This window comes from Ornithorhynchus anatinus, chromosome X5 (genome assembly GCF_004115215.2).
Source record: "Ornithorhynchus anatinus isolate Pmale09 chromosome X5, mOrnAna1.pri.v4, whole genome shotgun sequence".
Taxonomy (NCBI): Eukaryota; Metazoa; Chordata; class Mammalia; order Monotremata; family Ornithorhynchidae; genus Ornithorhynchus; species Ornithorhynchus anatinus.
The window spans coordinates 65613345-65632774 of record NC_041753.1 but is presented as its reverse complement, the minus strand read 5'-3'; the positions used below and the strand labels follow the sequence as shown (position 1 = coordinate 65632774).

The window sequence follows — 19430 nt, the reverse complement described above, 5'->3', positions numbered from 1 at the left end:
GCAGGAAAAAAAAAAGGTACTCTAAAAACACAATTTTACATGAAGCTGCATTTAATATATGAAATGAAAACATCATCAACACATGAATATATTTAAGGAAAAGAAGATTATATTTTAACAGTCCTCAAATTGAAGAAGAAATTGTGACCGTGATAACTAGGCTCTCTATTTTCTTTTAAATAATACTGTAGATGGCCTTTACATTTATTCTTCATTTCAAACATAAGCTTAAGCTAGGTGAATGTTTCAACACCATCATTTGTAATGCAGTTTGATGAGTTTTGTAGTATAATTATTACAGCATGACAGTCAAGAAGAATATATGACCTTGAAAGGGGGCAAAGTCTACTCCAGTCTGTCTTCAAGCTAAGGAGAACTCTAGAGAAAAAATAAATTAGTAGTGAAAACTAGCCATAATTATGGTGTGCGATTCAATTAAGAGTTTCCATTTAAAAGATTACCTTTATTCCTTTCCATAGATACTTGATGGAGGAAATTCTGGAATTTTATCTTCCCCACCACGGATCAGGGGAAACACTAGAGTTTTTTCATACCTGGACAGTGGTAGGAACATTCTCAAAGGATGCAAAAAAAACCCTACAGAATGCTCAGATTTCTATTCAGCTTGTATGCAGACCTGCTTTCAAAAAAAAAAAAAAAGAAACCTTAAAGCAACAACAATAACACTTCTGTTCCTATTCCAAAATCCATTGTTGTTTTAATTTGTCTGCTGATATCTAATTACCAGCTTGTACCAGCAAGTTCAACTTAGCACCAGCCAAAACTGGGTAAGCAGGTGTGTTGTCTTAGGCCCCATAGCTACCCTAGATATACTGACTGCCCATACACTCTTTACATAACTGGAAAAATGCGATGTACTGTCTGCAGTCGACCCCACATAAGCAGATCTGAGATTCAACCAGTTTCCCTATGGAATTTGAATAAGCATTTTTTTTAAAGTACTGCATATGGAGAGCAAGCCCCAAATGTCATCATGTAATTTTACAAAAAGAAAAAGGAGGAAATGTGTTTTCCCCACCCCCATCATTTTCCATCCAAGTAAAACTAGCAACCCTGCAACACAAATGAAAATCCTTCTAATGAGTAGGCTGTAGAACCAAAATGCTGTATTTGGTAGGAATTTCTATGGTCCTGGACGGAAAGCCTATAAATACCCATTTTGCATTTATAATTCATAGTTGAGGTGGATCTAATTATGAACCAATCAATCTCATGCATGTTTAAAGTGAGGAAGAGTGCAACAGAATATTCTCTAAAAACGATTCTTTAATATTTCAAGAAAGAGCACCCTTGTGATAGGCAAGTCTTCAAATAAAACACATCCCAGCTGAAATAACAAGTGCTTTCCTAAATCAGCCCTTTTCAAATGAGGGGGTAAAAATGATTAATACCAAAAACTTGTTAACTAAATTCCAACATAAGTAAGATGGTTGTTATTAGGATGTTTGTTGAAGAACTGCATTTCCCGCTGAAGGGTATGTCACTATTTGGCTGTGGCTACAAGATTCCCACATGTAGCATGTGGAAATGGCCTGACAGTTCTCTACTTTAAACAGAACTCTAAACTCTCTGCAATTTTGAAAGTTTTCAACCCTTGTGTGTTCGATTTATTCATACAGACTGACACCGCTGGAAACTGTCATTATTAATACCCAAGACATCCCATTTACACAAAGCCCTTTTAACTGGAATGATGACTCTCGGGAGAATTCTAACTAGGACACCTTCAGGACCATTCAGATAAAGTGGGTTGTCCGGAAACAAGGTGGGGAACAACTGTTTGGAAAGGGTGATGAGAGTGGGTACGAGAGGGACTTTCCAAAGTTGGGTGGAATTTAGGATTGGCACTTTAACCAGTGACACAGCTCTGCCTCTGCCACACGTGAATTCGGATCTGTCACTTAATGCTTCTGGGTCTTCGTAGCCTCGTCTGTCAGATGGAGATCCTTGGAGGTCCTCAAGTGGAAAAGAAAGCATGTTACTGAGGTTCAAGCCATGCAAATATTACCTAGATGACTGTTGCAAGTTGCTTATAGACTAATATCTTTACATATATACACGTGTGTGTGTATATATATATACACACATAAATAGGGGTGGTTGTAAGTTTGCTCCATCATCATGAGAATTTTCTACTTCATTATGAGAAGAGAGCTATAGGTAAATCATTCCCAAAGAAAATTTTGAATATGACCTCACTCTTCAAACAGTATCATTAGTCTAGTGACACGCACAGAGAAATTTAACACTATGTTTGTCTTTATCTACAGAGGGGCCTTCCTAGCAGAATGTACTTTGTTTCTTATTTTATAACCTCAGAAATCTGAGAGGAAAAGTGAAAGAATAAAAAAGCAATACACTTCTTATAGTGTGTTCTCTCTCTCTCCCCCCACGTTACTTTGATTGACAGCTCAGCACTGCCGCTCTCCTTCCCACCGACCTTCCCATTCTCTGTGCCAATCTCGGCGTTCCGCCGCTTGCCATTGGTCTGCTCGGGCGTCCTGCTGCTCCTCCAGGAACGTTTCCTCCCCGAGCCCGGGAAGAGGAGGAGGACGAGGAGGACGAGGAGGAGGAGGAGAGGAGGAGGACGAGGAGGACGAGGAGGAGGGAAGGAGGATGGAGGAAAGGTGGAGCGAGGCCGAGGCTCGAAGAGAAACTGCCTCTTCATAGGCCAGCAGGAGGCTGGACGTCACAGGCCCACGTTGGGCCGCGGAGCTGGCTATTGGGCGGGCCCCCTCCCCGTCCTTTTCCTCTTTCTCGGCGCGCCCCCCGCCTTCCTTCCCCGCCAACCCCCTTCCTTATCGTCGCCTCTCCCTCCCCCTCCCACACCGGGGTGGGCGGGGCCGGCCGCTGGTTAGCTCGAGGAGTGTGAAACCGCGTGTTAATGTAACCAGCGCGAGAGGCGCGCGCGGGCGGCAGCAGTGGGTGCGGCAGCAACGGCAACACTGTGTCCCGCGTCTCCGAGAGTTGGGTTGCCTGCAGACCGTCCTGCTGCTGCTACCACCTTAGGATCCCGCCGGCTGACCTCACCGAACACTCCCTTCTGCCTCCCCCTACCCCTCCGCCCTCTTCGGGGCATTCTTCCTTGTCCACATATCCCCCCCCTCCCCCCCCCTCCGCGGAGCATCGCCTGCTCGCCGGGAGCAGGGAAGAGGCGGGGAGCGCGCAGGTTCGTGGATTCTTTCCCTGCCACCCCCCTGCTCTGTGGATGTTGCACTCGGGGGCTCCGGAGAACTTTACTTCAGGCTGGAGCAGCGATTGTTAGAAGGCAGAGAAAAGAGGGGAGGAGTAGGACCGATCTCGGCGGCAGGAGGAGAAGGAGGCACGGGCTAGTGTGAGTGTGGTTGTGGGTGAGAGATGCTGCTATCGCATGGGTGTGTGTGAGCTTTACTCCCCGATGTGCTTCGGGCCGGAGGAGGAGGCGGCGGCGGGGCTGCTGCGCTCGGGCGGACTGCTTCCCTTCGAGTAACACCCCGGGAATTGCTCGGGTCGGGTTGCCGCTGCTACTACTGCTGCGGATTTTGTGCAACTGCACAGAAGATTTTGCTCTCCTCCCCTCCTTTTCTTTTCCCCCACCTCCCTCCTCCCCCTCCAACCCCGAGACTGCTTAGTGCATGTCTTGGCTTGGACCACTCCTCCCCGCGCGCGCTCTCTCCCTGCTCCCTCTGCACTTTTTCCTGCCTCATTAGTCCTCTCCCCCGGCTCCGGTCGGTGGCGATAACTGGGCTCCGAGCCTTGGCCCCCGGCTCCGTCTCTCTCTTCTTCCCTCCCGGGGGGTGCTCGAGCCGGCCCGTGTGAGTGTGTGAAAGACAACAGGGGAGGGTAATTCCCTCCCCCTCCGCGTCCCCGTCCCCCCCCCCACCCCCCCAGTCCTCGCCTGGCGGTATTGGCTGCAATTTCTTCCTACTCTTCTTCCTGGATTTTGCCTCCGCCGGGAGAAGCCGTCGCCTCTTTGCCTGGGGATATTTTTGCTTTATTTTTCTTCGTTGGTTTGGTTTGGCCGGGGGTGCTCCTTGCCACCTGCAAGTTTCAAGCCGCCGGGATAGAAGGAAAGCAAAAGCAAGACAGTCCGAAGGACAGCCGGTTGAAGGATTAATTTTCTTGGGACCCAAGCGGCGCGCAGATCGGGGTGGGAGGGGAGAAAGGGGGAGGAGGGGGAGAGTGAGGAACCTTCCCTCCTTTGCATCACTCGCTGCATCGGGGGCTCGGAGCCTCCGTGTGTGAGTGTGTGCGAGAGCGCGCGAGTGTGTGTGTGTGTGTGTGCGCGCGCGCGCGAGCGAGCCCGTGCACACACCTACATCAGCTCCCGGACCGAGTGACTCTCGTGCACTTTGGGTGTTGTGTGCCCCCTGTAAACTCCCCATCTCCCAGAGGACGGACGGACGGACGGACGGACAGGCGGCGGCCCCGGCGCGCGAGGACCAGGGAAGCGATGTGGCAGTGAGTCTGGAGGCAAAGACCCGGGAGGCGAAGCAGCAACAGCGGCAGCCACCCGCCGTCGCGGGGAGAGGGCGAGGGGCCAGATCCCTGGCCAGTCCGGGAGTGAGTGTGTGAGTGTGTGTCCCCGGCCGCCCCTCGTCCGCCTGGCGGGATCTCCCATCTTCCTCGCCTTGCTCGACTCGTCCCCGGCGGGATTAAAGTTGGAGATTGAGCTGTCCAGGAGCAAAACCGCGGCGGCCGTCCGAACGATGTTCCCGCAAAGCCGGCACCCGGTAAGGGCCCAAGGGTGGGGAGCCTTCTCTTTGGGGGCCGGAGGGGGGGTGGAACGCATACCTCCTCTTCGCCCCGTGACCTCAGCCCCCCCCCCCCCCCCCATCCGGAGGTGAGGGGCTGCGTTGGTGCAAGGGGAGGTTTCTGCAACTGGGAACCTGGCTCGCAGGGAAGACCTCTCTGCCTCCCTATATTGGGTTTTTTTTAACATTTTTTTGCCCCCCCAAGGCGTGGGGCGGAAGGGAGAAACCTGGAAAAACCTCATCTCCTTAGCCTTTTTTCTTTTTCAGTCCCTGGCTGCGGTTGCGTCCGCTCCCCCCGCACTAGCCAGAGATATGCCGGGGGGTGGGTACGGGTCAACTTCTTGGGTTTCTTCTCCCCCCCCCCCCCATCCTCTTCCATCTCTTTCTCTCTGGAGGGGAGAGGGATGGGTTGAGTTTCCCCCGCCCTCGGGACTGGGCGAGCCGCCCCCTCCCCGTTCCCCCTTTGTTCAGTGGATCACCGATTTACATGTCAATCGCGGCCCCCGGATTCTGTAGGGAGGGGGTGGCGGCGCCGTCTCTGGGAACGGGAGTGGGGGCGGGCGGGGGAGGGTGTGTGCTGTTCCGCCTCCCCAGGGCTATTACCCTCCCCCCGATCTACCCCTTCTCCTCCCTCCCCTCCACCCCGATGCCGAGCCGTGCCCTGTCCCCCCTCATGTCGCGGGCTTGCCGGGGGTGGGGTGGGGGCGCGGGAGGAGAAAGGAAGAAACGTTTTCCAGAAGACCTTGTTTTTCCTCCTGAATAAAGTGTGCGAAAGTAGTTTGTATTATCCCCGCGACGGGTTTTTTTTGTTGTTGTTTCGTTTTGTTGTTTTATAATGCTGGGTAACTTTATCCTTGTTTATCTTTTTCTTTCCCCCTCGTCTCTGCTCTCGCTCCTTCCCTCGGCCCCATCACCTTCAGACGCCGCATCAGGCTGCGGGTCAGCCCTTTAAATTCACCATCCCGGAGTCCCTGGACCGGATCAAGGAGGAGTTTCAGTTCCTGCAGGCGCAGTATCACAGGTGGGTGCAAGCCGCCGCCAGCGCCCCCAACTCCGGCCGGAGTGGAGGTTTGCCCCGAGCGAGCGGTCCCCCTGCGGGCCGGGGGTGGGGTGGGGAGGCGGAGCGGCTTTCTCCTCTCTCCCCCCCCCCCCCGCCCCCCGTCCATTCGCGGGAGGTTTGCGGTGGCAGCTGCATTTCGCCCTCGCGTCCAGACGGTGGCGTACGGAGTCCCAGTAAAGACCTGTCATTCACCCTCCCCTGCCCCCCCGTCCTCCCCCCCACCTTCTCCACCCTTCCCTCGGTCTCCCTCTTCCTCCACCTCCTACTCTTCCTCCTCCTATTGTTTCCTTTGCTTGTTTGCTGCTGTCCAGATGAACTCTTCTCCGTGTGTTTGGGAGTCGCATGAGAAATGTCAATATTTGCTCTTCATTTATTTATTTTGCAAGAGGCCGAGCAGAAAACACCAGCTCAAATCAATGCCTCAGTCGTGGAATGTAGGGACACGGGGGCAAGAGCCGTGTTGAAATAATGTATTTGTCTAGCCGGGGAATACAGTCGCTCTCCAAAGCAAAGTCCGAGATGGAAAGTTCGCTGCTCTTAAGCAGGTGAATTCAATGGGGGGGGGGAGTGAAGAGCATAGTTCCAAGTGCCACGAACAAGGTGCCTTGAGATTATGGGGAAAAAAGAAATCAGAATAGTTCCAAGTGCCGTGAACAAGGAGCCTTGAGATTAAGGGGAAAAAAGAAATCAGTCAGAATATCAAGTGGAGATTGCCCTTCTGGTGCTCAGACCTCTCTATTGCCCTAGTGGGAGGCCTCTGCACAGAGGGGATATCAAAGGGGACAGGGTGGCATACCATTCGATTTGCAAGGATGACCGTTCCGCTGGCCAGACTGGGAGTTTCTGGCACTCTGAGGAAGAATCATTTCCTGATGTCACGGTTCTGCTGGTTGACCTAAACTGGAGGAATAATATCCACTCCGCTTTTGTCTGTCGCTATTTAGATCTGTAACCCTCCTGAGCTTTTTGAATTTTAACCCGATGCCTTGTCTTCCATTATGGATTCATCTGCTGTAAACCGTGGTGCAAGCCATTTTAGAGGTATTGCTAATGTGTGCTGCTGAAGGCACGGTATGGGGATTGTGTACCGTGGAGGAGAAATGGGTGTCCATGCCGTCCCAGCATAAAGCCCAAAGCAGTCCTCAACCTTTCCGGCTCAGTTTTTAGAAACCGATGGGAATATTTGAGTTGCAAAGCTAAAGTACACAGTGCGTCCGATGAAGTACTGACATCAGAGAAATTTGAAGTCTCCATTTTCAGCCCAGATTAGCGGAGTCTCTGATTGAAAGTAACCCATCTAGTGAAGTGGTGGTTAAAATTTCTGATTAATCCACAAAACAGATCAGAGGTTTTGACAGTGTTTTTAGCCTTAAGCATCAATGATTGTGATACACTAAGAATGAAAGGAAGCTAAGTGGATATTAAGCACTATTCATCTTGACTTTTTTTTTGTAGTAAATGCTGGAACAAAGCTTTTGGATATTTACTTTGATAGTTTATAGTTTTTCCAAATTGGTCTGTGTTTTTACTTGAAGTGCAAATATGTGAGACAGATGTTAAAACAAGTGACATAATGTTTACATTAAGTTGCCTGTTTTGTTTTTGTAGCCTTAAATTGGAATGTGAGAAACTGGCAAGTGAAAAGACAGAAATGCAAAGGCACTATGTGATGGTAGGTACCGAAGATTTGACTTGTTCTATTTAAAAAAAAACAAAAAAACCCACACACTAATGTATTTTCTTGGACTACACAAAGCATCTTAATGCTTTTTTTCTCTTCGCAGTATTACGAAATGTCCTATGGATTAAACATTGAAATGCATAAACAGGTAAGATTAGCAATCCAAATTGAGTTAATCATGGTTGTAATCCTAGTTTTGCCACTGGCTGTGGTTGACCTTGCAAGCCACTTAACCCTCCTAGGCCTCAGTATCCCCACCCTTAAAATAGAGCTACTAACTGTAATAGAGCTACTAACTGTTGCGAAAGGTTTGCTATTCAGTATTTGTGGTGTCATTTGCGATCACCAGATCAGAGGAACTGGGGAAGTGCAAACGATTCTAATTACAGGTGAACCAGAGGTTAGGTTTTTTGTTTTTTTTTACCACGTAGAAAATCCTGGATTCCTAATTTGAGTAATCTGTGCACTCATGTAGTAGAAAATGGGAATATGTGTCTGTGCTTCTGAGTGCTTTTGTCCTGTGGTAGCAAGAAACTACATTCAAGAAAGGATCTTTCCAATCAGTGTGAAACAAGGTCTATGATTACCATCCTTGGTTCTCTTTTTGTCGTTGTTTTTCAGATTTTTTTCTATGCCGTATATGTTTTTGAAGTTGCATTAAGGACATTTAAATTCAGTGGCTTATAGGAAAACTGATCTTTGAGAAAATTCCTAGTTTGATGCAGCCTCGGAGCTGCATCTCCCCTCCCTCCTGCGCCCCCCTCCCCCCGCCCCCAACCTTTTATATGCACAGCATATGTCGATAGTTGCTCAGATCCTAGCGGTTTTAAAAGCATGAAAAGATTAGTGACTGGGAAAGCTCTAGTTATGACTATGAGTTTGCAAGTTCCCATAAAATTCACACTTATGGCTACTATAATGGCGAATAAAAAGAGTATTGAACTGGAACAAGGCACTAAGGACCTCATAAGAGAAGAAAAGCTAAATGATTGCTCAGCCCAAAGGACCCTCGATTGACTAGTCATTGTCTGCCAAAGAAAGCATTAATGGTAGGGTGTAAGTATTCTGTAGATATGCTGACGTTCACTTTTTCATCAAGACGCTGGTACAATAAGTCTTTCAGAAATCGATTGCCTCTTAAAAAAATTATCATTAGATGAAGTTGCACAGTTGGACACATTTCAAAGTGCAACAATACAATTCTTACTTGATGTATATGTGCTATTTCATCTAAAACTCTTGTTTCATTAAATTAAAGAGCATGGCTGACCGGCTAGGCCATAGTGGAGAAATTGATTAGTTCAGGCTTCAGATCTTCAGTATATTCAAAGACTTTCATTAAGCAAGTGTGCTTCAGAGTGGAATTCTGCTTTTGTAACTCTGAACTCTTTGATTTTTAAATTCCTCATAGATTTTATAATGGTAAGGTAACATTGTGGAAAGTTAGGCTTTCTTTTTTTTTTTCTCTGTAAATTTAGAAGGAGAGGTTTTGAATGCTGGTTCCATTTAGTTATAATTAAGACATCTTTTTAAATTTTCTTTTTCAAGTCAGAGATGATTGTGTTCTGTTGTTTGAAGGTTGGACAATTGAGGGTGGAGTTTTGTTTCTAATGGCCAGTGCTTTTTTTGAGGGGATAGTAACTTGTTGACAGTTCTGGACAAGAGGACCGATAGCTAAATTTTGTCATTTTCAGCAATTATGTAAATCTATAAATTCAGGCAAAGACCATTCCAAGCAACTGCCAGTTCTTAAAAAATCCTGGTACTATGTATGGGAACAAGAGGGTGTGTTTTTTCTTATAATGTTAATAAAAGAAAAATCCAACGAAAAACAAAAAGAAGGGAGTTGAATTAACCGGCCACTATAGGTCCTCTTGTTGAGTTTTAGAAGATCACTATGTAATTCCGGGAGTTTATGTTGGAGTTACTGGGGGAATTCAAGGATGCGTATCAGTTTTCTTTTACTGTCCGTTCAGTTATATAGCACTGCATCAGTTGGGTGTTTCTGTGTGGGAAATTTAGAAAAGAGAGAGGAGGAGGGGTGTTTTGTGAAAGTGTATTGGTAAAAGAGGAAGAGTAGGGGTTGGCATATTTCTTATGCATTGTGTATGTATCTGTGTGTGTACACACACACACACACATAATATCAATACACTATATATTGTGTATGGAACGCAGTGAAATATAATTTAAAAATATGAAAAGCTGATACAAACAGTGTTTTTATAGCAGGGTATTACACTCCCTGAAATTCAGCTTGTATTGTAAATGCTGACAGTCTCTAAACCATAGTAGTATGAATGGCTCTGCTGTATAAAGTGTAAAGTGGCCTTACATTTTAAAAACATCCTCCTGAATGTCAAACATTAATAATAAGTTCTGAGGAGGCATTTGGTAGCTAGTAATCATAATTCTTATTAAAAACTGGTGACGTCTGGCCCCTAGGGTGTAGCCAGGCTCAAATTGATGCTTTTTGCTGGCTGCTCACCAGCATGGCCTAAGTGCTCATTATGTTGTAGAGGGCCTTTTGGAGCGCTCATTACGTTTGACAGGAATTCTCTCTAGGGGGAAACTGGGCATTAGCTAGACTCCTGACAGGCTGAAATTATTCCTGCTTTATGGCTTATAACCAAATGCTAGCAAGGCATCATCAGGGGACACAAAAAATTGTCATTTCTGACAACATCTTTGTTACTGAAAAATGCAGTGATGGGGAAACTTTCCACTGAGCGAGCTTTTATGTTCTTAAGGCTTGTCTCCTGTGTGACTGCTGCCTCTCTGCTTCTCCCATGTCTTCCTCCCTCCCCCTCCCCCCATCTTTAGTAGTTCTTTTTTTTCGGGGGTGGGGGTGGGGGGATGGGGAGGGCATTGGGCCTTGGGCGTTGGGGAGGAGGGGCCCTGGTGATTTTAACACTTTTGTGTCAAGTCTCAAACGGAAAAGTCTTTATGGCAATGTTGAGATGGAAGTGTTGTCTGACTAGAGCAGTTTAATTGTGCTTTGCCTGCTTGGTGAAAGTGAGGGTTGGTTGCATGTAAAACATGCTGATAATCGTGTCAGTGTTTTCTTGGAGAACATTCCTCCCTCACCTTGCTCTCTGAAAGTTTGTAATTGGTTAAAATAAATTCACCGACTCAGGCACAGCCTAACTTTACTATTTTATTTTGCCATCGGTCAAAACACCAAGCACAGGGACCGTCTTAAAATGGAAGCAGAATGGTCGCAGTGGTGGTCTCGCAAGATATGTATGGCATATGTGGCAAACTGGAATTTTCTTACGGTCGTTGTTGACAGTGGATTATGGATTCCTTACCCCTATTTTGGGGATTCTTGTCTCTATTCCCAAAAGGGTAGGACTCCTGGGGAAAGACCTGATAGACCCCCAGAGAGATAAAACTTAGACTAGGTATGTAGACCTTGCTTAAGCACACACCTAAATATCCACTTTCCTCCACCCTATCTGTGAATTATTTTAGAGTCTATCTCTCCTGTTGGATTTGGAAGTGTTTACTAAGTACTTAGTACAACGCTGTGCACATAGTAGACTGTGTCCATCAATCAGTCTTATTTACTGAGCACTTACTGTGTGCAGAGCACTGGACTAAGCACTTGGGAGAGTACAACATAACAGACACCTTCCCTGCCCGCAGTGAGCTTACAGTCTGGAGGGGGAGACAGACATTAAAATAAATTATGGATATGTACATAAATGCGGGGGGGGGGGTGGTGGATGTGGTGGTGAATAAAGGGAGACTAGGAGGGAGGGAGAAGGGAGTGGGAAAAAGGAAAATGAGGGCTTAGTCAGGGAAGGCCTCTTGGAGATGTCTTTAGTAAGGCTTTTGAAGGTGGGGAGAGTAATTGTCGGATATGAAAAGGGAGGGCGTTCCAGGCTAGAGGTAGGACACGGGTGAGAGGTCAGCTGCGTGTACTCTTTGAGGACGGATCCTGTCCGTCAAGTCCGTTAGACTCTCCCAAGGGATCAGAACAGTGTTCTGTGCATATTAGGTGCTCAGTAAATATGGTTGATTGATTGAAGAAAGTAATTTCCTGACATTAATCTTTAGTGCATGGGAGTCCAAGCATTTGTGTCACTGACCTTGAATGAAGTTAGCGGAGGTAGAGATTTATGGGTATAAAAAGACGACGACCACAGTTGTCTCTCCTGATGAGAATGTATTGAGGCCCAAAGTGGATCCATTTCAAGTCAATAAAATAGGCGAGGCACGAGACAAATGCCACTGCTCTTCGTCTGTGAGGTAAAACGGTGGACTGTAAGTCTGTAGGAGTTTCACCTCTGTGATCTTGAGTGATTTGCTTAACCCCTCTGGCCTTCAGGTTTTTTACCATCTGTAAAATGGGGCTAATAATTCATGCCCCTAAATTGTCCCACAGGAATGTTATGAAGATAAATAGAAGTGTTTGGAACCCTTTAGTAGAAAGATACTTGAAAGTCTCAGTCCCAAATATTACATTTGATGATTTAACATCTTCAGCAATTTTCAAAGTATTTCACTTCCATTACTGGAGCATAATGAAGCAGGTTAAGTCTTAGAGCATGAATGTGCAAATATGACTCTAGGTTTAATCATGATTCTTGGCAGAAAATGGACTCTTGCAGTTAAAAAGCAAAACTACTCTTTTTTTTTGTTTTATTCTGAATTTCCTAACTACGAATATATCTGAGTTGTCTGAGCCCTTTATTGCTTATACCTGTCTTTACGTAGCTCAAGTTTCACACGTAAGTGAGATTCTCTTCCAGGGCCATAGCCATCCTTACTAAATGGATGGACACCAGGTATTGGCCCTTTTGGTCCACTCCTCAGGTGTTAATAGCCATGGGTTGCTGTCACCAAGTGTTAGAAAGCAGACTCTTCTTATTTTCACCAGTGAGGTTGTTTTCTAGAATAAATGGAAGAAGATAAAGCTTCCTGTGTGTGTTTTAAAAGCCCAGACTGTTGAGGTGTAAGATTAGCCTTTGTTCAGTGGCAAGCTGCCAGAGAAAGATTCATCACTCTTGAGCCCCTGACAAGCAGTACAAATGACCACTGTTTAGTTTCTGCCATGCCAAAAGGGAGAAGGTGGGGCCTGTCCTCTCTTTGGATGGGTTCCTGGGATCTGTGACCAGTTTTGTGGGGCAGATTGGCCTTCTGGTATCCTGCATGGCTTCAGCAGGGGGCATCTCTCCACTGAGATGGCAGAGAAAAGCCAAGAAAAATTGTGGCCCATGTAACATTCCAAAGTGGACAGTACAGGTGGGTGTTGTTGGACTCACCCAGAAGCCTGGGAAGCAGTGCTTTTCTTGAGATAATTGCTTTCCCAAGTTAAATGGCAGCGTAAAAAATACGCCAAAAGAGCAAAAAATCATCTCTTCTTTGGTAAATGTGTGTGTGAAGAACCAATGGCACTTAGCTCCATCACTTTAAGTGGTCCTTATTCAAAGCCCCAAATCTTTGCTGATCTTTCATTAAAGCATCATGGTCTCTTGAAGTAGGTTAATTAGAGGTGGATTAAGGAGTTTGCTTGACTCTTAGCTGTAATAAGATGGCACTACTGTTGAAGGGGAGTTAAAGATAAATTTCATTTGCACAGGGGTGTCTTTCCATACTTAGGTTTCACAGGTGAGTAATTTTGAGTTCCTATCCTACTATTTTGAATTGAAGGGTTTGTCATAATGGTTTTTAAGTTAACACATGGGCAGTTGAGGAAGGAGCGCTGCTTTGTTGCCGGAGGATACATATACGTGAATGTACACCACCTAGGTACACCGATCCAGATCGGGTCAGTTTAATGTATCGGCAGGATTGTCCTTACAAATAATACGAGATGATTTTTCCACTGCTATCAAGGAGGATCCCAAGGTCTTACTTTTGAGTTTTGGCTTTCGACTTTTGAGACTGGATATCTGGGAAAACTGGTAGTAAGATATGTGGCTTTTCATTGTTTGATGGGCATTTTTAACTTGAGCAGAACTCAGTAATGATCGATCAGCTTCTTGGAGCCATTTATTGGTTTATGGGGTATGGGTTGAGTGTTTATGTCCTGATCCCCCACATTAACTGAATTGATCCCAGGCTGGTGCCTTCACTGGCACTTCGATCAGGAGCTTCGTGAAGGTGGTCTTGAAGATGGTCTTTCTAGGTTAGAGTTGAGCCTCGTGTCTAGCAAAATTTACGCTCACGCCTGTTTTTTTTTTTCTGTGTTTGGAGGCTTAAGTTGCAAAGGACCTTTGAAACAGTATTTCTACTTAGGCACACTCAGTTCCAGCCTCTCCCTCAGTCAACTGGAACTGCACTGTTTTTGTATTACTTTTTATTTTTGTAACTTTACAATGCTGCATTTAATTCAGTAAAATGATACTTAATGAACACTGTTATGAAAGAGCTCCTACATAACAACGATAGAGGTATTTATCAGTGTCTGTCCTGGTGGGATCTTGGGACCATCCCCCTCTAGACTGTAAACCCCTTATGGGCAGGGAATGTGTCTGCTAATTCTGTTGTATTGTACTCTCCCAAGCACTTAGTCCAGTGCTCTGAATGTAGTAAGCGCTCAGTAAAAACCACTGTTTGATCTAACCCCTAACCCATTAAGTCATATTGAATTAATGATGTCTGTAACAGTTTTTTTTCCAAAATATGAGTTCTCCAGGAACATAACTGAGACTGTGAACCCCATGTGGGACAAGGACCATGTTTAACCTGATTATTTCATATTTAACCCATTGCTTAGTATGGTGCCCAAGCATGATAAAAACTAAAAAACAAAAAACCCACAGGTTGTGTCTTTTGGTTATTTAGTTAGAGTGAAAAGAGTGCTAGACCCTGCAAACAACAAGCAGGACAACATAGCAAGGGACAGCCTTTTGTAGGGGCTGTGTGTTGTACACTGCCCCCCCCCCCCTGCCCCCACATAAATTTCAGAAAGTGCTGGGTGTCAAGCATCAGTGACACATGCATGTGTGTACATCTAATGCACACAAAGACTCTTTACATGCTAACCTTCAGATTAAAAGTATTGCTTTGGTACCGAGAAGACCCTCAGGTCTTTTAGTGGGTTATGTCAGACCTGAGTTTATGACTTTAATTACATTTTGTGATTTTATAAAACTGGAGCCCAGTTCTCTAATCTTGCCATCTCTTCACTAACCCCCACTATCTGTACTTGGAATCTCACCATTGCACTTAGACCAGAGCAGTTGTTTAAACAATTATAAAAAAGTCAAAGGTATAGTGTATCCATCAAGATTCTTGACATTCCATGAAAAAGCAAGACTTGCAGTGTTGCTTGAATTGCGACTTAATTTTGATACATACTTCATTTGGAACCAACTCTGAAAACTTCCATCCAGATTATCTTCATGATGAAAGTTATTCAGAGAAGTGTAGTACAATCTTAGATAGTTTAATCGACCAGGAACTGTCATCAACTGTATTTATTGGGTTAGGCATGGTTTTGAGATATATACCTGACTCAGCACCGCTAGCCCTCTTACCCCCTCTCCTCCTCTGCTTTCTCAGCTTGCCCTCTGTCTTTCTCCCTCTCTCTCTGTCTCTGTCTCTCTGTCTCTGTCTCTGTCTATGACTCTCTCTTTCTGCCTTTGCTCCAGGTAAGTTGAACGGGCCTGGTTAAACAAGATCATATTTAACCTCAAAAGTCTAGTCTGAAAGCCTATAAAGTGATCGATCTTCTGTATGGAATATTACTCTTGGAGGGAGAAGAAAAAAGCCACAGCCACCCAACTCATTTTCAGTGACATGAGAGTTGAGCTTCCCTAACTAGCATAGTTGTTGGTTTGATTCAGATCGTAAAAAACAAACAGTAAAACCATACGTTCTTCTGAAGTATTTCAGAGAGTAATTGGGGCCTGAAGTAAGTGTTGGCTCGGTTTTAGTAAGTGTTTATAATAAAGCATCGTGGGCTCCAGAGTGGCTTTATATAGCATGATTAGTCTACAGGCATTGGTCAGGAAGCCTGGGCTCTTCATAAGCAATGCTTTTGTTCCTCTTCCAGCCTCTTGATGCCTTGGGTAAACAGTCGGTCAAAGCAGCTTACAAGTAAGGTGACCAGTCAGTGTATTGACAAGAACAGACACAATAGAAAACTGCATTAGGAGGCAAAGCCATTGGGATTTGCAGTAAATATATTACAGAACACAAGTGAATTGCCGATACTGCTTGTTTAGCAGTTTGCAAGGGCAATGGCAGTATGGATTTTTGAATTAGAAGGGAAGAACTGTTCTTTCTCTGTGCTGGAACATCTAGTTGATGGCTGAGGAGAAAATTGATTTAGAGAACAAAATGCTGCCGTCTTTATTTGTGCCATTTGAAAGGCTTCTATGGATTAGTGAGTGAAAATAAAAAGGTAGCTTTCCATTTACGAGTGTTGAAGGGGAGGGGCATTTATCTGCATCTCCATCAGAGATTAAGAATGAATGTGAAGACTGGAAAACCAGCTATGGGTGGTTCAAATCAGAGGAAGGGTATATACATTTAGGGTGATCTGTTTTAAATTAACCATTTCCACTTTTAAGATTGTTTCAGAAAAATTTGCCCTTTGGCCATATTCTGTTCATCTTGCTTTGAAAATGTTTTTCATTAAGAACTGGGGAAAAGAGTTTTAGTAGCAGGCAGTGGGTTTAATCAGTAGACTCACTTTGGGATTATAAGGCCAAAGCTGCAGCGCTCATCATGTTTTAGTATTTGTGAAATCTTTTTTTTTTAAATTTGTTAAGCGCCTACTACATGCCGAGCACTGTCCTAAGCGCTGGGGTAGATACAGGGTAATCAGGTTGTCCCACGTGAAGCTCACAATCTTAATCCCCATTTTACAGATGAGGTAACTGAGGCACAGAGAAGTTAAGTGACTCACCCACAGTCACACAGCTGACAAGTGGCAGAGCCAGGAGTCAAACCCATGACCTCTGACTCTGAAGCCCAGGCTCTTTGCACTGAGCCGCGCTGCTCCTGAAACCCAAAAATGAAATCTCTTTTTTTTTTTAAAAATGCTAAGGTTGCACCCAGACCATGGTTTGTTTTGTTCACAGTGAAAGGAGCATTATGATTTCTGGGCATTTTGGGACTCTAGATCTTTAACATGGTACCATCAGCCCTGGTCTGGGAAGTTGTGAAACATTAAGAGCTTTTTCAAAAGCTTTCTCCTTCACGTTTTGCTTTCTCCTTTAAAGCATTTGGAGTAGTTGTGCGATCTTTAGTGGCATGAACATTTCAAGTGTTGTGGGTGGTATACTATGTACGTGTATATACGTGCAAATGGAGAGAGAAAAGAGTGAGCTGCTATGACTGTTTGCGAGTGTGGCAGGAAAGCCGTGCTTGTGTGTGTGTGTGTGAGCCTTTTGTCACACTAGTGCAAATCCCTCTTTCAATGCTGTTGCTGCTTTTGAATCTGCCTCTTGGGACCCTGATCTTGGTCAAGGTGAGTAACCCCACTCCTGATTTTCACACGCCACGCTGTTCAGGCTACTGTTGCTCCTGTCTTCTGATTGCTCTCTGCTAGTCCATGTTGTCGGAAACTGTTCGGACATGTCTAAAATATCTAAGTGTTCTGCTCCACTCCTTGCATACACCCTCTGTCTGCTCAGCATACAGCAGCTGTTGAGATATCAAGCCCGTCAGAGGGTAGGGACTGTTTCTATCTGTTACCGATTTGTGCATTCCAACCGCTTAGTACAGTGCTCTGCACATAGTAAGCACTCAATAAATACTATTGAATGAATGAATATCCTTCTGTCATGCGGTCTCTTCACATGTCCTGCCCAGTGTAGCTGTATTGGAATTAGCCTCACCTCAATGCTGGTTGAACTTGATTTTGGTGGCCTTGCCCTTGCCATTTGAGGTTGTGTGGCTTTTGGATGATGCTGATGAAATTGCTTGACAAGTCCGATCAGTCAATCAATCAGTGGTATTTATTGAGCACTTCCTGAGTTCAGAGCACTGTACTAAGCACTTGGGAAAGTACAATAAATAGAGTAGGTAGACGCAATCAATCATTTTTTGATAGCTTACCCTGTGCAGAGCACTGTACTAAGTACTTGGGAAAGTACACCATTGTAACAATATAACAGACATTCCCTTCCCACAAGGAGTTTACAGTTTACAGGAGGAGACAGGAATTAAATTACAGTAGCGGAAATAGTGGAGCATTAGGGTATTTACATAAGAATTGTGAGGCTGATGTGAATATCAAAGTACTTAAAGGGAACACAACCAAGTACATAGTCATAGAGCCAGAGCAGAGGGCAGGGGTGGGGCGACGTTACATGTATGCTTCATTTGGGTAGCGGCTGAGTCGGGGTGTTGGAGAAAAGGAGCAGAGCTCTGGAGAAGGTGTGGTGTGTGCTCTCTGATGATGTGCACTATTGCCCATGATTCCCTGCAGCTATGTCCTCTCTTACTCCAGTTCCTAAATCTGCATTTTTGGGGTGAGGGAGAGGACCCCAAAACTCCCGGAGCATGGAGATGAGTAGGATGGGAGCAAGTAATTAGCCACTGTAACACTTAATTCTCCATTTTTGACTGAATTGGGTTAGAGGAAGAGAGGAAGAACTTTCCCAACCTTTCCAGAGGAATTTGAGGTCTCTGTTGGAGCTGGCTCCCGGTGCCTTCAAGTCCAAGACACTGCTCTCACTGCACCTACAAAATGGAACCCAGGAGACCTAGCTCCTCATTCTGGTTTTGCTTTGGATTCACTCCAGACCAGACTCCATGGAGCTGTTTCCTCATTTGTAAAGTGGACCTGTCCCTACAAATGTCTCTCAGGGACATCGTGGAAATGAATGTAATGGGGTCTAAAGCACAGCAGAGGAAACACTTCACACATGGTGGGTTGTAAGCATGGAATTTGTTACCACAAGAAGTTGTACAGGTCACAGAGGGGAAGTGGAGGAGGGAGAAAATCTGAGAGCTTTAGCCTAGGAAAAAGATTTTCTATAGGGATTAGTTGATGATATTGTTACGGAATTGTTACTTCAGTGTGAAGAAAGGGTTGTGAGTCATATGTTGGTTGCCATACAGCTACATGTGACCACATACCCTAATAGTGACTTTTACCATTGGTGTTACTTATCAATATCTGAGATGGTAGGAGAAATATATGAGGTGGTCTAGTGGATAGGGCCTGGAAGTCAGAAGGACCTGGGTTCTAATCCTGACTCACCTGTCCGCTGTGTGACCCTGGGGCAGGCACTTCACTTTTCTGTGCCTCAGTTACCTCATCTGTAAAATGGGGATTGAGACTGTGAGCCCCATGTGGGACAGGGACTGTGTCCAACCCGATTTGCTTGTTTCCACCCAAACAGTTAGTACAGTGCCTGGCACATATCACACATTATTATTATTTGAATGTCAAATGTATGTATTCTGTCTGTAGGCCTTTTGAAACTCCATTTCTGTATACCACGTATTGTCCTTTGCAGCCATCCCTTTTTTCGCCTGCCCTGAGTCCTTTACCCAATTTTCTTAAACGCCCCCAAACACCAAACGGGCACCCACTGAAGCTTGATGGTGGAAGGTTCAAAACAAGCAAGGAAAATTTTCTTTACTCAGGTTGGTAAACGTATGGAATTGATTGTCCCAGTAAGCTGTGCAAGGCAAAAAATAGCAGTTTCAAAGGGGTTCAGGACAAATTTGTAGGCCAGTGGTCCTTAATGGGCTATCAGGGGGAGAGTTATGGATGGAGAGGGGGAAAAGTTTAGGGATGTTAAGAAGGTACATTCTAAACATTCAGATGGACCAGACAAGGAGGGAAACCATCACATGCTTTCTCCAAGCATCCTGTTGCCCCATTTATATACAGAAATACCAGACTGTCCATTGGACCAGTGGTCTGTCCCAGTTTTGTCATTTCTCATGTCCTTATTTTTCCATTCTTATTCCTTGAGCCCAGCTTATGTTCCAACAACGTTTTCAGCCTACACATTAG

General features: G+C 45.3%; 1 protein-coding gene and 1 long non-coding RNA gene across 5 annotated transcripts in view; one reads left to right on the top strand and one right to left on the bottom strand.

Annotated features, from left to right (window-relative positions):
* Positions 1-1269: 1269 nt before the first annotated feature.
* LOC114807944 lies at positions 1270-2745 on the bottom strand. The gene is made up of 2 exons (XR_003755942.2): positions 2462-2745; positions 1270-1977 (listed from the first exon to the last, which is right to left on the bottom strand). It is a non-coding gene; the product is annotated as an uncharacterized LOC114807944 (long non-coding RNA).
* Positions 2746-2878: 133 nt separating this feature from the next.
* LOC100080169 (transducin-like enhancer protein 1) overlaps positions 2879-19430 on the top strand; it is a 95367-nt gene continuing 78815 nt past the window's right edge. For 3 of the 4 annotated variants that reach the window (XM_029056101.2, XM_029056099.2, XM_029056100.2), the window contains exons 1-4: positions 2880-4733; positions 5675-5775; positions 7423-7486; positions 7599-7643. In XM_029056101.2, coding sequence (XP_028911934.1) covers positions 4710-4733; positions 5675-5775; positions 7423-7486; positions 7599-7643 — 234 coding nt within the window. In that variant the 5' untranslated portion in view covers positions 2880-4709. Of the gene's footprint in view, positions 4734-5674; positions 5776-7422; positions 7487-7598; positions 7644-19430 lie in introns of all 4 variants that reach the window. The other variant, XM_029056098.2, reaches the window with a different exon arrangement.